The 15,441-nt window shown below is 35.3% G+C and overlaps 1 protein-coding gene across 7 annotated transcripts in view; it reads right to left on the minus strand.

Moving 5' to 3' along the window:
- Nucleotides 1-15,441, minus strand: part of SBF2 (SET binding factor 2) — a gene marked incomplete at both ends in the record, with an annotated part of 316,628 nt that overhangs the window by 171,374 nt on the left and 129,813 nt on the right. For all 7 annotated transcript variants that reach the window (XM_084251933.1, XM_084251932.1, XM_084251930.1 and 4 more), the window contains 3 exons: nt 98-203; nt 1,747-1,857; nt 4,587-4,709. In XM_084251933.1, coding sequence (XP_084108059.1) covers nt 98-203; nt 1,747-1,857; nt 4,587-4,709 — 340 coding nt within the window. The remainder of the gene's footprint in view (nt 1-97; nt 204-1,746; nt 1,858-4,586; nt 4,710-15,441) is intronic.

The raw sequence follows: 15,441 nt of genomic DNA on the forward strand, positions 1-15,441 counted from the left end.
CTTTATATTTTCGTGATTCGTGTCAAATGAAGTGGGCTTAAAATAATATTTTTGGTAGGCTTCCACAAAAGGACTTTGAAAATGATAAAGAACATACCCAACTGCTGGAACAGGAGAGCCACACTAGTGCCTGTGACAGGAAGACTGTCATGCAAAGGAGTCTGGATAAGCTGTCTATCTCCCGCACCCAAGGAAAACAGTTTCTGCAGATAGGGAAAAACAAACACACAAATGATTTCTTCTCAGACATTTTCTTTTGATTAAAAAAAAAAATCCCTTTGAACTTCAAATTTAGAGCAGATGATGACCACCTAAGAGCAAATGAACAAATGCAAAGTAGTCCAAATATTCAGGTAACTTGTGTCCAACTAAATATGACAAAAGAAAATTCAGTAATTGAGAAAATTTAGTAATGATACAAAAATCACTGACAAGATACTTAACTAAAAAACAATAAAATCAGTATTTCTATGCCAATTATACATCACTAAAATATGGGATAAAATGTAATTTGAGCCACACGCGTAATTTTAAAATTTCTAGGAGTCACAATAAAAAAGTTTAAAATATAGTAAGTCAATAAATAAGATAAAGTCAACAAAAATTCCATTATAACAAAGGCTCCATAAAACCACTGCTTTAAAGTTTAGATCTAACTGTGACCTAGCTTGCATTTTCTATTCTGCTCTTGGAGTATAGGGCAAAAGGAGTGGAGCCAACATGATGAAAACAAGTCAGATTTAACGAGTAACTAAAAAAAAAAAAAAAAAAAAAAGGTGGCCAAGGGCAAGGAATAAGAATGCCAACTCCACTGTAAGTAACATTTTTGTCAAACTGAAGATAAGAAATGCAAATAGGGCTGGCATTTTCCCCAATATTATTTAAGAATAAAGCAAAATAAGTGATCTATTTTAGGGCATAAAGAATCTTTTTTTTCCCTTCACAGTATGGTACCCTAGAAATATTAGGTCACAGATTTTTATTTTCTAATTCAGAAACAAATGTGAAAATCTCATGGCATATGTAAGATAAACAAATGTGTGATCACTCTGAGTAAGTTTTATTTCAGTGAAGGCATTTAATGTCTTCATCTGAGGCTCAAACTATGACAAATCTTTGGGAAAGTTTATACTTTGCAAAGAAGACAATAGTCAACATTATTATTACTAAAAATAGCAAACTGAAATAAGGAAAATAAGCCTTTTTTCAAAGTTTAAAGTCTCCTATTCTACTGAAGTTTAACAAACTACATAAAATGGCTTTAGGGACATTATATGAGCTATTATCCAGGGAAATGAATAAATAAATGAATCTATTAATAAGTAGTTATAATGTTACAAAGAATTGTGCTGAGTTTTCTTAATGTTATCTCCTAATTTTTATCATTCAAAAACTTTTTGATTTAATTTAATAAAATGAACTGTAACTCTATAGAGAAGCAAGAAACATAGAAAGTACACATCTTAAAAGTTCAACTTAAAAATGTAAACTGGAGTTCAAGTTACACAAAATATGACTTCTAATCATGCTATGTGAAAGGTGAACCCTATGTTAAAATTAACCTCATGACCTAAACAAAGAATGGAATTTTGAGTCTCTGGAAAGCAGACCATAGGGACAATGCTTAAGCAAGCTAGTTCCATTTTAAAATGAAAATATTTAAAGAATTCTTTTTTCCCTTTTCTAAATTAACTGGAAAAGAGAAGAGGAACAGAACCTCTCTAGTTCCTTTTTTGTTCTGTTTACCTGAGATCCTCCAGCGGCTGGGACTAGGCATGCACACAAGTTTGCAATGAGACTTTCTAAGGAAACATTCAGACTATCCACATATACAGTATAGATCAAACCAAGGCAAGCCTGCAAAGAGAAAGATGCATGTAGTTATTTTATGGAAAAAGTAAGCACTATAAATAAATTGCTATGACATCTGCTGCTAGGAAAATTTCTCTTTGAACCAAGTAAAGTATATTCTACAGTGACCATGGAATAAATTTTAAGCAGCAAATGTTATTAAGTTTATTAAATTTTCCTCTGGAACCAGAAGCTCCAAATGAGCTTTTGAGATGAATTTATAAAAAGCATAAATCTGTAATTTGTGAAACAGGTGTTTGCACTTATATAACCGCACTAGAAAATCTGTAGGGCTTAAAATTATTTTTGTCTCAATTTACTTTAGAAAACTACGAATTTTAAGATGAAAAGTTAGCTATTTTACCTTGTTTAGAGGTTCTTATAAACTTAGGCTTTTATTCTAAGGAAAAATTTAACATGAATTACAAAGAATAGCAAAAGATAGATACAACTAACATTTAAGTTCAGAAGAAGGTAGGTGGTAAAATGGAGTACAAAATACAATCTTTATGAGTCAGTTTACTGAAATTTGTGACAATGAAAAACTAGTATGCTAGAAGTTATTCATTCATTAAAAATCTTGACATTGAATCAATTTTTCTAGAATATTTATTATCTCATTTTTCTAGAATAGCATATGGAAATTTTCCCCATAAATTATGTATTAAATTCCCATATATTTGAGAAATTTTAAGGTATAGTTTATTCTTCCCAAAGAAGAACCATGATTTTGGATGGTGGGGCACATCACTATTACTAAAGTTAACAACTGGAATAAGAAAAATAAGCCCTATTCTTTCAATGCCGAAATATATTTATAACAAAATTAAATTTTTCCTTTACATTTGAAAATACTGAATATCTAAAAAAAAAGAAAATATCATGAAGTCAATATGTTAAAGCTATGTTGTCAGAATTACTTAAAATCTCAAATATCCACCCTATTTACTTTAACTGGACTCCTCAAATTAAGGTGAATAAACATGGACAAAGTCACTACATTACTAATGTATTTAAATTTTTCTGTAAGTAACCAAATGTTTTCTTTAGGATTCATAAATTTTAGAATCAGTAAACATAAAACCTATTTTAAAACAATACATCCTTTGAAGTTAAACAGTCATATTAGAGAACTCTCCAGAATGCTCAGTAGAGATGGAGGAGTGCCAGCTGCCAGACCTGTACACAGCAACCAGCATCTTCCAGTTCCCTGACACCAGCTCAAGTCCATTTACCAGTTGTTTGTCAAGTTGTAGATCACAGTGCACAAAACCATTTACTATGATATTTTAGAGGCTGATCAAACCCAATACCACCCAGGAAGATTTGATGACGACTTAAAGAAACTGGCTTCAAGTACTACCCTTATAAGATTCCAAATGAAGGAGAGAAATCTAAACAGATTTCTCAAGCTTATGAAGTAGTCTCTTGGGCAAAGAAAAAGGAATTATATGACAAAGGATAACAGGTAATTATGGAAGATGAGGCAGGTGGCAATTCTGGCTCCCTATTTGGACATCTCTGATATGGTTTTTAGAGGAGAAGGAAGGATGCAGGAAAAACAAAGAGGTAAAAACATTGTGCATCAACTCAGGAACACTAGAAGATTTCTTTAATGGTGCAACAAGAAAGCTAGTTCTGAAAAAATGTGATTTATGGCAAAGTAAAGGTTGATATGGTAGGAAAAGAGCAGCAGAATGCTATCCCAATTGCTGAGGTACTGAAATGCAAGCAAGTATTCATTAGAGAGAACCTGGAAAGGTTCAGTAAATTCTGTATGTGTATAGGAATTCTGGGGCCAAGGGAAGCAGATCAATTCTACAGATAGATGTAAAAGCTACAATGGACATAGGCATGAAAAGATGGCCAGAAAATTACATTCCATGATGAAGAAGACCAAGAGCCAGGATTTGAGCCATATTATCATTGTTTTAGATCAGGACTATGCTTTTTTTACTAGGCAGGAAGAAGACCTTCATGTACATAGACATACAACTGGCTAAAGCACTGTATGGTCAGTATTCATGACAACCAAATCACAGCAATCACCTCTCATTCAGGACTGACTGTCAAGCATGGAGATGTGAAGCTTGTGCTAAATGAAGTGATGCCAATTTATTGTAGACTGCTTGAAAATGGTTGTCTGACCACTGAATTTAAGGTAAACTTTTCTGAAAATGCCTTTCTCTTTTCTGAAAAGCTCTCTTTGCTAGAAAAACTCCTACCTGAGAGGAAGAAATCAGAAGAGACTGATGGGAACTGGTGGACTTTGACCCAAGTCAGGAAAGGCAATACAACACCATTACAATGAAAAAATTGAAAGGAGGATGATACATCTTCGTGAGAGGGTTGTTGAGTGTCAGACCTCTAAATAAGGCAAGTGAATAACACTCATTTCTGGCATTTTATATGCAGTAGTGAATGAGTGAAGACTATAAACAATATGCTCACAACCTGTAATTTTTTTTGTTTTAATATTCAGCTTTCAGAGTTTATTCTTTTAACATTACAGAATAAACTCAAATATAAAAGTTTTGACTCTGCAAACAAAATAGTCACATAACAAGGAACTTATATCATCCAACATCAATACATTTCTTCTGTTTCCAGTAATTTAATTTCATTGGTGAATTCCTAAATCCACTTAAAGATATTTTAAATACAGTGAACCATGGTTCACCCAAGAGATTTAAATAATAATTCAAATCAATAATAATCAACAATGAGTTCTTTACCCTAAAAATTTCTGGATAATCTAATCTGGATACCAAAACCAGGCTTTTGGGAGCAAACACTTCTGCGGGCTGAATTAAACCAGACACTTCCACTTCACTTTCAAACTCTTCCTTCTTTGTGCCCTAGAAAAAGAGAAAGTATAATCAACAGACTGAATTTTCTACGTTTATAACTCACAAGAGACAAACATGAAGAAAATATCATGAAATTTTTACACACATATATATGAATATATTTGTTCATATAATTTGGCATCCAAAATTAATTAGATAATATAATTTTAAATATAATTTATAATTAAAAAATAAAGGAACATACTTTCAGAGGAGTCTAAGAAGTAAATAAACAAAGAAATTATGAATCACAGCATACTTATTTCATTTTTTAAAAACTCCTTCCTTGGTGCAGGGGAGCGCGTTCCCACATCGCCATTTTGCAGCAGGGACCTTTCTTGCTGGAGAATGTGTGAACCCAGCAGAAGGCTCACCGAGGAGACAGAGGTAAGCTGGGAGGCTTGCCCATGCTGGGCACCTTCTAGCCTGCAGTTCCAGCCCAGAGGGGAGCAGCACCCTCCTCTGGGGCAGACCGGGCGTGCAGGGAAGCGCGTCCCCGGCACCGGCATTTTGCAGCAGGGACCTTTCTTGCTGGAGACTGTGTGAACCCAGCAGAAGACTCACCGAGGAGACAGAGCAGGGACCTTTCTTTGCTGGAGACTTGTGAACCCAGCAGAAGTTCCCCAGAGGAGCCAGTGGTGAACTGGGAAGGTCGCCCAAGATGCCGGCCAGTACCAGCAACACAGTGTCACAAGGAATACGGCAAATTAGAAAACAGGCAGTAGGGAGTAGAAAACCCACATGCAACCAGCAACTCCTCAGCAAAAAAGCACACCGCAAAAAGAAAACCATCTACCAGATTGCAACGACAGTAACTTGGAAGAACTTCTGAGCCTTCCAGATAGAGAATTTAAAATTGCTGTGATTAAAAAACTGACAGAAGTCATAAAGGAAAACAATGATAAGGGGAAAATAATGACCAGAAGAATGAAATTGAGTCCCTAAAGAGGGAAGTAAAAGAAATGCAGGAGATCAAAGAATTAATGGAGGAACTAAAGAATTCTGGGAAAAGCAATGAAAGCAGAATAGATGAAATGGAAGAACGAATAAGTACTCTTGAAGACACAGAAATAAAAAGAACTAAAACAGAAAAGGAAGGAGAAGTACGAAGGAAAAAGACCGAAGAAAGACTTCGGGAACTATCTGACTCCATGAGGAAAGGAAATATAAGAGTTATAGGAATCCCAGAAGGAGAGGAGAGAGATGTAGGAACAGAGAAAATATTCATGGATATAATTGAAGAGAACTTCCCAAATGCGAAGAAGGATCTGAAAATTGATATACAAGAAGCAAGAAGAACACCAAACTTCCATGACAAAAGGAAAAATACAGCAAGACACATAATAGTAAAGCTCCCAAGAATCCAAGACAAGGAAAAAATAATGAAACTAACAAGAGGGAAGAAACAGATAACATTCAAAGGGAAACCAATCAGACTGACATCAGACTTCTCTGAAGAAACACTACGGGCAAGGAGAGAGTGGAGGGACATAGTCAACAGACTCCAAGAAAACAGATGCCAACCAAGAATACTCTATCCCGCAAAGCTCTCCTTCCTCTTTGAAGAAAGAATATGGACCTTCCCAGACAAACAGAAACTCCGGAATTTCATTACAACTAAACCCCCACTCCAAAAAATACTACAAGGAGTCCTAAAGCCAGAACCTCAGAGGGACGAATAACAACAAAAGAAGGCCAAAGAAAGTTATTAAAAGAATAAATAAATAAAATCAAAGGAAAGACAAACACAATGGCAAATACAGATGCTAACATATCAATACTAACTCTAAATGTAAATGGACTAAACTCTCCAATAAAAAGACACAGAGTTGCAGGCTGGATTAAGAAACAAAACCCAACCTTTTGCTGTCTCCAGGAAACACATTTAGCTGCAAAAGATAAAAATAGACTCAAAGTTAAAGGATGGAAAACAATTCTACAAGCAAATGGACCAAAAAAGAAGGCAGGAACAGCTATACTCATATCAGATAAAACAGATTTCAAACTTAAAAAGATAAAAAGAGACCCCAGTGGTCATTACATTATGATCAAGGGGACAATACTTCAAGAAGAAATAACCCTCATTAACATATATTCACCAAACGAAGGAGCACCAAAATATATCAGACAACTATTGGCATCTCTGAAAACAGACATCAGAGAAAACACATACGTAGTGGGAGACTTCAACACACCACTATCAACAATGGATAGATCAACGAGACAAAAAATAAGTAAAGACACTAAAGCTCTAAATAAGGATCTAGAGTGCTTGGGCTTAACAGACATATATAGAACACTAAACCCAAAAAAATCTGAGTATACATTTTTCTCAAGCACACACGGATCATTCTCTAGGATCAATCATATACTGGGGCACAAGACAAACATCAACAGATACACCAAGATTGAAATCATACCAACCATCTTTTCTGACCATGAAGGCATCAAACTAGAAATAAACCATAAAAAGAAGGCAAGGTACTCTGCTACCTCGTGGAGATTGAAACCCACATGACTGGAAGTCCACTGGACTAACGAGGAGATAAAAGAAGAAATTAAAAAATTCTTTGAATTGAATGACAAGGAGGACACCAATTTCCTAAATGTATGGGATGCAGCAAAAGCAGTAATAAGAGGAAAATATATAGCAATAGATGCTCACATCAAGAAACAAGAAAGAACTCAAAGAAACAACCTAATCTCGAAGCTCAAAGATCTAGAAAAAGAACAACAAAAAAACCCCAAAACCAGTAGAAGAAAAGAAATCATAAAAACCAAAGCAGAAATAAATGAAATCGAAACTAAAAAAACAATCCAAAAGATCAATGAAACCAAGAGCTGGTTCTTCGAAAAAATATATAAAATAGATAAACCCCTACCCAGGCTCACAAGGGCAAAAAGGGAGAAAGCACAAATAAATAGGATAATAAATGAAAGAGGAGAAATCACAACGGACACAGCAGAAATCAAAAGAATAATTAATAACTACTATGAACAGTTATATGGAAACAAGTTCAACAATCTAGAGGAGATGGACAAATTCCTACAACTCTACAATCACCCAAAGCTAGATAAAGAAGAAATAGAACACCTAAACAGACCAATTACAATTAGCGAAATTGAAATGGTAATCAAAAACCTCCCCAAAAACAAAAGCCCAGGACCTGATGGATTTACAAATGAATTCTACCAAACACTCAGAGACAAACTGGTGCCTATCCTTCACAAACTCTTCCAAAAAATTGAGAAGGAAGGTATAATACCTAACACGTTCTATGAAGCCAACATTACACTAATACCAAAACCGAACAAGGACAACATAAAAAAAGAAAACTATGGGCCAATCTCCCTAATGAACACTGATGCAAAAATCCTCAATAAAATTTTAGCTATCAGAATCCAACAGTGTATCCATAAGGTAATTCACCACGACCAAGTAGGATTCATTCCAGGGACACAAGGATGGTTTAACATCCGAAAATCAATCAACGTTATCCAACACATCAACAAAAAGAAATATAAAAACCATATGATAATATCAATAGATGCTGAAAAAGCTTTCGACAAAGTGCAACACCCATTCATGATAAAAGCCCTTGAAATTCTTGGGATACAAGGAACGAACCTCAACATCATAAAGGCCATATATGACAAGCCAACAACCAGTATCATTCTCAATGGTGAAAAGCTGAAAGCAATTCCATTAAGATCTGGAACAAGACAAGGATGTCCACTTTCACCACTGCTTTTCAATATAATACTGGAAGTCCTAGCCAGAGCAATAAGACAAGAGAAAGACATCCAAGGAATCCAAATAGGAAAAGAAGAAGTCAAACTATCACTATTTGCAGATGATATGATAATATACATAGAGAACCCCAAAAACTCCACAGAAAAACTAATTCAACACATCAATCAGTTCAGTAAAGTGGCAGGATACAAAATCAACACGCAAAAGTCAGTAGCCTTCCTATATACAAACAATAAATCTGAAGAAGAAGAAATCAAAAAACCATCCCTTTTATTATCGAAACAAAAAAAAATCAAATATTTGGGAATAAATCTAACAAAAGAGGTAAAGGACCTATACAAAGAAAACTATAAAACACTGTTAAAAGAAATAGAAGAAGACACAAAGAAATGGAAAAACATCCCCTGCTCATGGATTGGGAGAATAAACATTATTAAAATGGCCATCCTACCAAAAGCAATATACAGATTCAATGCTATTCCAATCAAAATTTCAATGTCATTCTTCAAAGAAATAGAACAATTATTGATGAAATTCATATGGAATCACAAAAAACCCCGAATAGCCAAAGCTCTCCTGAAAAAAAAAGAAGGGAATGGAGGCATCACACTCCCAGACTTCAAACTCTACTACAAAGCCATAATCATCAAAACTGCATGGTATTGGAACAAGAACAGACATACAGACCAATGGAATCGAATAGAAAATCCAGAAATAAACCCACAGATTTATGGTCAACTAATATTTGACAAAGGAGCAAAGACTATGCATTGGAGCAAAGAAAGTTTGTTCAATAAATAGTGCTGGGAAAACTGGGTCGCTACATGCAAAAGAATGAAGCTTGACCACTACCTCACACCATATACAAAAATCAACTCAAAATGGATTAAAGAACTAGACATAAGACCTGAAACCATAAAATACATAGAAGGAAATATAGGCGAAACACTACGTGATTTGCATATCAAAGACATCTTTACAGACACATCACCCAAAGCAGTGATAGTGAAGGCAAAGATCAACAGCTGGGACTACATCAAATTAAAGAGCTTCTGCACAGCAAAAGAGACAATAACAAAAACAAAGAGAAGCCCCACCAACTGGGAGAACATTTTTGCACACAACACTAGTGACAAAGGACTGATCACAAAAATCTGCAAAGAGCTGATGAGACTCAACAACAACAAAGAAAATAATCCAGTCAAAAAATGGGCAGAAGAGCTATAAAGAAACTTCTCTGAAGAGGAAATGCGAATGGCCAACAGGCATATGAAAAAATGTTCAACATCACTTGCAATCAGGGAAATGCAAATCAAAACTACCATGAGATACCATCTTACACCAGTGAGAATGGCACATATTAAAAAAACTAGCAACAACAAATGTTGGCGAGGTTCTGGAGAAAAAGGAACTCTTCTGCACTGTTGGTGGGAGTGCAAACTGGTCCAACCACTATGGAGAGCTGTGTGGAGATTTCTGGACCTACTAAACATAGAGCTTCCACAGGATCCAGCAATTCCACTCCTAGGTATTTACCCAAAGGACACAGAAACATCAATTCCAAAGAACACCTGCACCCCTATGTTTATAGCAGCACTATTTACAATAGCTAAGCTTTGGAAACAGCCCAAATGCCCAAAAATAGATGACTGGATCAAGAAGATGTGGTACATATATACCATGGAATATTACTCAGCATTCAAAAAAGATAAACACATGCAATTTGCAGCAACATGGATGGCGCTGGAAGGGATCATGCTCAGTGAAATAAGCCAAAAAGAAAAAGAAAAATACCGGATGGTCTCACTCATAGCAGGAATCTAGAATACTTAAATAAGGGACCAGGAAAATGAATAACTATAAGAAAGTGAAAATCAAAATCAACAAAAACTATGAACCAGAGACACTTTTGGGGGGGTGGGGGGCGGGAGGGGAGGGATTGGGGTCAGAATGGGGGGATTGCAATTGTATGGGGAATATAAAAATAAAATTTATTAATTAAAAAAATATAAAAAAATAAAATTCTTAATTAAAAAATAAATAAATAAAAAATTAAAAATAAAATAAAAACTCCTTCCTTAAGCTACATGTACCACAACCTGATTTGAATATTTAGTTTCTGTGTATGGCAATTAAAGATAATCAAAAGTAAACCAAAGGTAAACAGCTATTTTAAATAATTACCTAAATAATTAAAAATGATATCTCAAATGGAAACTCAATTTTCAAGAGAAGAAAAAATTCTGTTTTAGAAGGCACTAATTATCATTTTTGTTTACTGCTTGCCCTAATCTTTCAAACAAAAGTGAAAATTCTTTATGATTCTAAAATGTTCTTAGAATAAAAATCCAGGTCTCCCCTGGTGGTGCAGGTGGTTGAGCGCCGTGCTATAAAGCTGTCCGCAGTCTCTGCAATGCCAGTTCAATCCCGGCCAGCTGGCGAGGGTCCCACATGGCGAGGCAGATCTCTCCTGTCGTGCCTGCTGCTCCCCTCAGCAGTGTATTTCGTCAGTCTGCCTGTCCTGTTCCCTGCTCTGTCTCTGGTGAATCCTCTCACTCTCCTGTGAATCTGGCCTGTACCCTGGTTCTTGTATAAATAAATAAATCTTTAAAAAAAAAGAATAAAAATCCAACCTACTCTAAATTCCTTTTGTTCATAAGCAGCAATGTTGACATTTTGGAGACAGTATTTTACACACACAAAACTAAGTTTCAAAATGTACTTTATGCCACGAACTGCACACTTGGTTAAAATGGCAAATCACAAGTCATGTATATTTTAGCAAAATAAAAAATCTAGAATTAAGAAACTTGTAAATTTCAGTGACTAATATTGATTAATGAAGTAAACTTTGAAAAACATATTCATACAATAGAAGTCAATAAATATTTCCTGTACACCTTTTTCAAAACACTATATATGATGCACTACAGAAGTTTTCAATTTAAAAAAAGGGCAGCGCCTCCCTGGTGGCACAAGGGGTTAAGACGTAACCTATGAAGCTCTCTGCAGTCACAAGAGTTCGATCCCCAGCCAGGGAGCTACCCACATGGCGCAGCAGACTTCTCCTGACTCACCTGCTGCTCCCCTCAGCAGTGTACTTCAGTCAATCTGCCTGTTCTGTCCCCCTCTCTTTCTCTGGTGAATCCTCTCACCCTCCACACCTCTGGCCTGTACCCCAGTTCTTATACACATAAATAAATCTTTAAAAAAAATAAAAATTTTAAAAAAGGACAAAAATAGTAAAGCATTCAGATTTATTTCCAGATGATATTCTAAATTTCTGGGATATCTTCCCTAACTAGAATCCCCTATTGTTTCTTTTCTGTTAATCAAAGATCCAGCTTAAAATTGATCTTTCTCTCTAAAGTCTTTCCTTTACTGATTTTTCTCTTATTCTTAACTCCAAGAATGATTCACAAATATATCACAATTGCTTACAGAAATGTTATTTGGCACAAAGGAAATTTAGACACCATGGCTAACAAGAAGCAGGTTTATTGCACCAGTGCTGACTCAACGGATTCTTATCCAAAGGCTGAACCCAGTCTGCAGGAAGTCGGGGCTTATATATACACTTTCAGTTTCTACAAGGATCCGGGTTTGAACTGGCAGCTGCACGTGGTCAGATATGACGTGGCTACATACCAAGAGGTGAGTCGTACAGTTGCATACCAAGGAATGAGTAAAAGGTCAGTAGTCATGAGCCCCCCCCCCCCCCCGTCCATTCTGCCTCATGGTGGTACATGGTCTAACATGAAGCAAGATTCATACCAGGGACTAAGTTGCATACCAGGAACTGAGCAAAAGGCTGCTACTAAGACTGCCAGGCTACTTAGGTTACCATGCTTCACTATCTCTCTGCCAAACCTCTCCATGAAATGTCATATCCAATATCCTGCTTGACATCTCCATTTAATGAATAACAAGTATCTTAAAAATATCCAAAAAGTAAGTCTAATCTTTCTCCCCAAACTCCACACCACATCCTATCTCAGTTAATGGAAATTCTGTCTTTACACTTTGCAAGTCAAAAATCCTGACTCCTCTATTCCGTAGCCCATATCCAAACGATCAGCAAATGCTGATTTCTCACCACCTCCACTGCTACCATAATACTATCAGCACCCAGCATTGCTTATCTGGATATTTCAAAGGCCTCCCTCCAAGTCTCCTCTTTTCTTTTGCCCCACTTTGCTTGTTTGCTGATCCATAAAAATGTTGGGCACCTTCCCAGGTAAAGATTTTAAACATTTGTCATTTCTTGGCCTGCATAGTCTTCCTACAGATATCTTAATGACTAATACCCTCATATCCATTAGGTCTCCGTAACAGTAACTTCTCTGTTAAATCTTTTCTAACATACTACTTAAAATTGCAATGCCCTAACACTCCCTATCAACTTTCCTTGCTTTAATTTTCTCTCTGTGGTATCTGTTACCATGCAACATACTCATTTTACTTATACACGAAGAACAGGACTTCTATCTGTTTTATTCACTGGTAATTTCTCAGTCCCTAAAACAAGAGTTTGGCACATAGTTGATACTTAAGTATTTGTTTAGTGCATGCATGCAGAAATAAATATTCTTGGAACAGTTTTCTGAGTATTTTACCAAGGGAAGTCTTTTTCCCTTATTCACAGAGGCAAAGAATTGTATTTTCTATGTCCTTTGGCGGCTGTTTAGCTTTCAGTACAGTGAAATAATAACCAAGTGTTAGGTGTCCATGGAATGTACATATCTAAAGGGAACTATCTATTTTTTATATGTGTGATAAAGTCCATATGCTCTTGAAAATTTTTCATTATGTTACAAAGCAAAAGCTAAAATTAGATTGGGTGGTTTCTGGAATCCTTAGAAATAATAAAAATGTGATGAATATGAATTTACCAAAGATTTCCACACTTAATGAATTATGTTCTTCATGGATTACTAACAAATTTGAAATGACAAAAGAATGACTAAAATTCCTGAAAGAGACAAAGTTATCCACATTCTTATGAGATTGTGATAAATGCCCTAGAGTACTATTAGAAGTCAGCTTGAGTAAATAATCATTTCAAATAAATGGCCATTAACCTATTTTAACAAAAACACAAAACAGAATGCATTTGTTCATTTGTGAGCTATTCTTTAATTAAACATTCATCAAATTAAAGTTATTAATAAGAAAAAGATCCATTATAATATAAATCAGTTTTAAGTAAAAATCATTTTAAATCACTTTTTATTACAGAAAAGTGACTTTTATTTTGAAAATGTGCTATAAATCATAAGATGTTCTTACTTCCAAAAGTTCTCCCATAAGAATACCATGTACCAAGTTTAAGAAAATTCATATTACTTTACTCAAAGCAAAATGTGCTACTATGATAAAGAAGACTTTTAAATTCCCAAGCTGTTAGGTAAAATAGGGTTTCTTTCCAAATGGCAGTAAATCATGTTTTTGATCAGAATTTTCTATAAATAATTTGTCATGTAAGGGACTCTCTTCTCTGTAGCTGCAGAATATCTTTTGTGCAATAGTTATGTAATGATATTAGCTTTATTTGGTTTGTGTTTTATGACAGTCTCACATATTGAAAAAGTGTGAGATTAAAAAATAAGCAGAAAATTAAAAATATCAGTTATGATGCAAGATGTTATACCATAGTAATTCTTTGAAATTTAATATTTTATAATACATTTTCACATATTTTTATCTCACTAAACAACATGTGCAAGCCCTCTAACATAAGACTATTCCATGGTTCTAAAAGGTCCCACTAATGATACAAATTTCCCATAAATGTTGTTTACTTAATTGTCGCAAATTGACTTGCAAGGTCACCTTAACTCTCATGCACGTCATAAACACATGCCCCAACTTACTGATTTATTGATTTTTTTCTATTATTACTATGGACTATTATGGACTACATCTTTTAGTGGGATAATCAGCATCTATGTAGCCTACTGTCAGTGTAGCTTATAATCTCTGTGCCTGAAAAATATGGGATAAATTAGTACTCACAAAATCATTCTGCCCCAGAATATATTGCCCTTCAAACATATCCTGAGACACAAATGCTAAAAATTACTAAATTATTAATTTTATGCAATAACACCATGTAGCAGACAGGCATAACTTTTAGGAAGTTTATTCTAACACTTATGTTGAACACTTTTATCTCATCTTTGTTGTACTCCTGATGCTTGAGTCTAGTACCTTCTACCCTGAAAAAAACTTGATACAGCAAATACTGTGCTCAGTTCATTTCCAATAAAATTGTTTCACACTCAAACTTTTCTTACAAAATTTCTTTTAAACTCTCAGTTAAAAAAGAAATTGTTTCACACTCAAACTTTTCTTACAAAATTTCTTTTAAACTCTCAGTTAAAAAAGGAATTATGCAAGTAAAAAAATTCCAGTTCTACATTTCCTTTTTTGAAATTTAAGTTCTTTCATACAGGGTATCATTATTTAGAGTTCTCTCAGTTAAGTAATTTAAGGACTTTAAAATTTCCCAATATTGGAAATAAAGTAGTTGCAGAATTCTGTAAGGTCTACAATTCTCCCTAAAAAGAACCATTTCTTGTCAAGTAATCTATTAATCATATTGACATAGCCACATAATAAAACCTAGTTTATCCTTGCATTGGTCTGGAAAAACTGAATGAGGGCCTCCCCGGTGGCACAGCAGTTGAATGCTGGGTTGCGAAGCTGCCCGCAGCCTCTGCAGCGCCAGTTCGATTCCCAGCTGCTCCCTGGCCACAGGAGGAGGGTCCCGCAGACCTCTCCTGCCACCCGCTGCTCCCCTCAGCAGTGTACTTTGGTCCTTCTGCCTGCTCTGCTCCCTGCTCTGGCTCTGATGAATTCTCTCACCCTCCCGTGCTTCTGACTGTACCCAGTGCTTGTATAAATAAATAAATCAATCTTTAAAAAAAAAAAAAACTATATGAGAAGTATGTATCTTAGGATAACAATACTTCAGACAAATCAGGC

This window comes from Talpa europaea (assembly GCF_964194135.1).
Source record: "Talpa europaea genome assembly, chromosome: 1".
Classification (NCBI taxonomy): domain Eukaryota; kingdom Metazoa; phylum Chordata; class Mammalia; order Eulipotyphla; family Talpidae; genus Talpa; species Talpa europaea.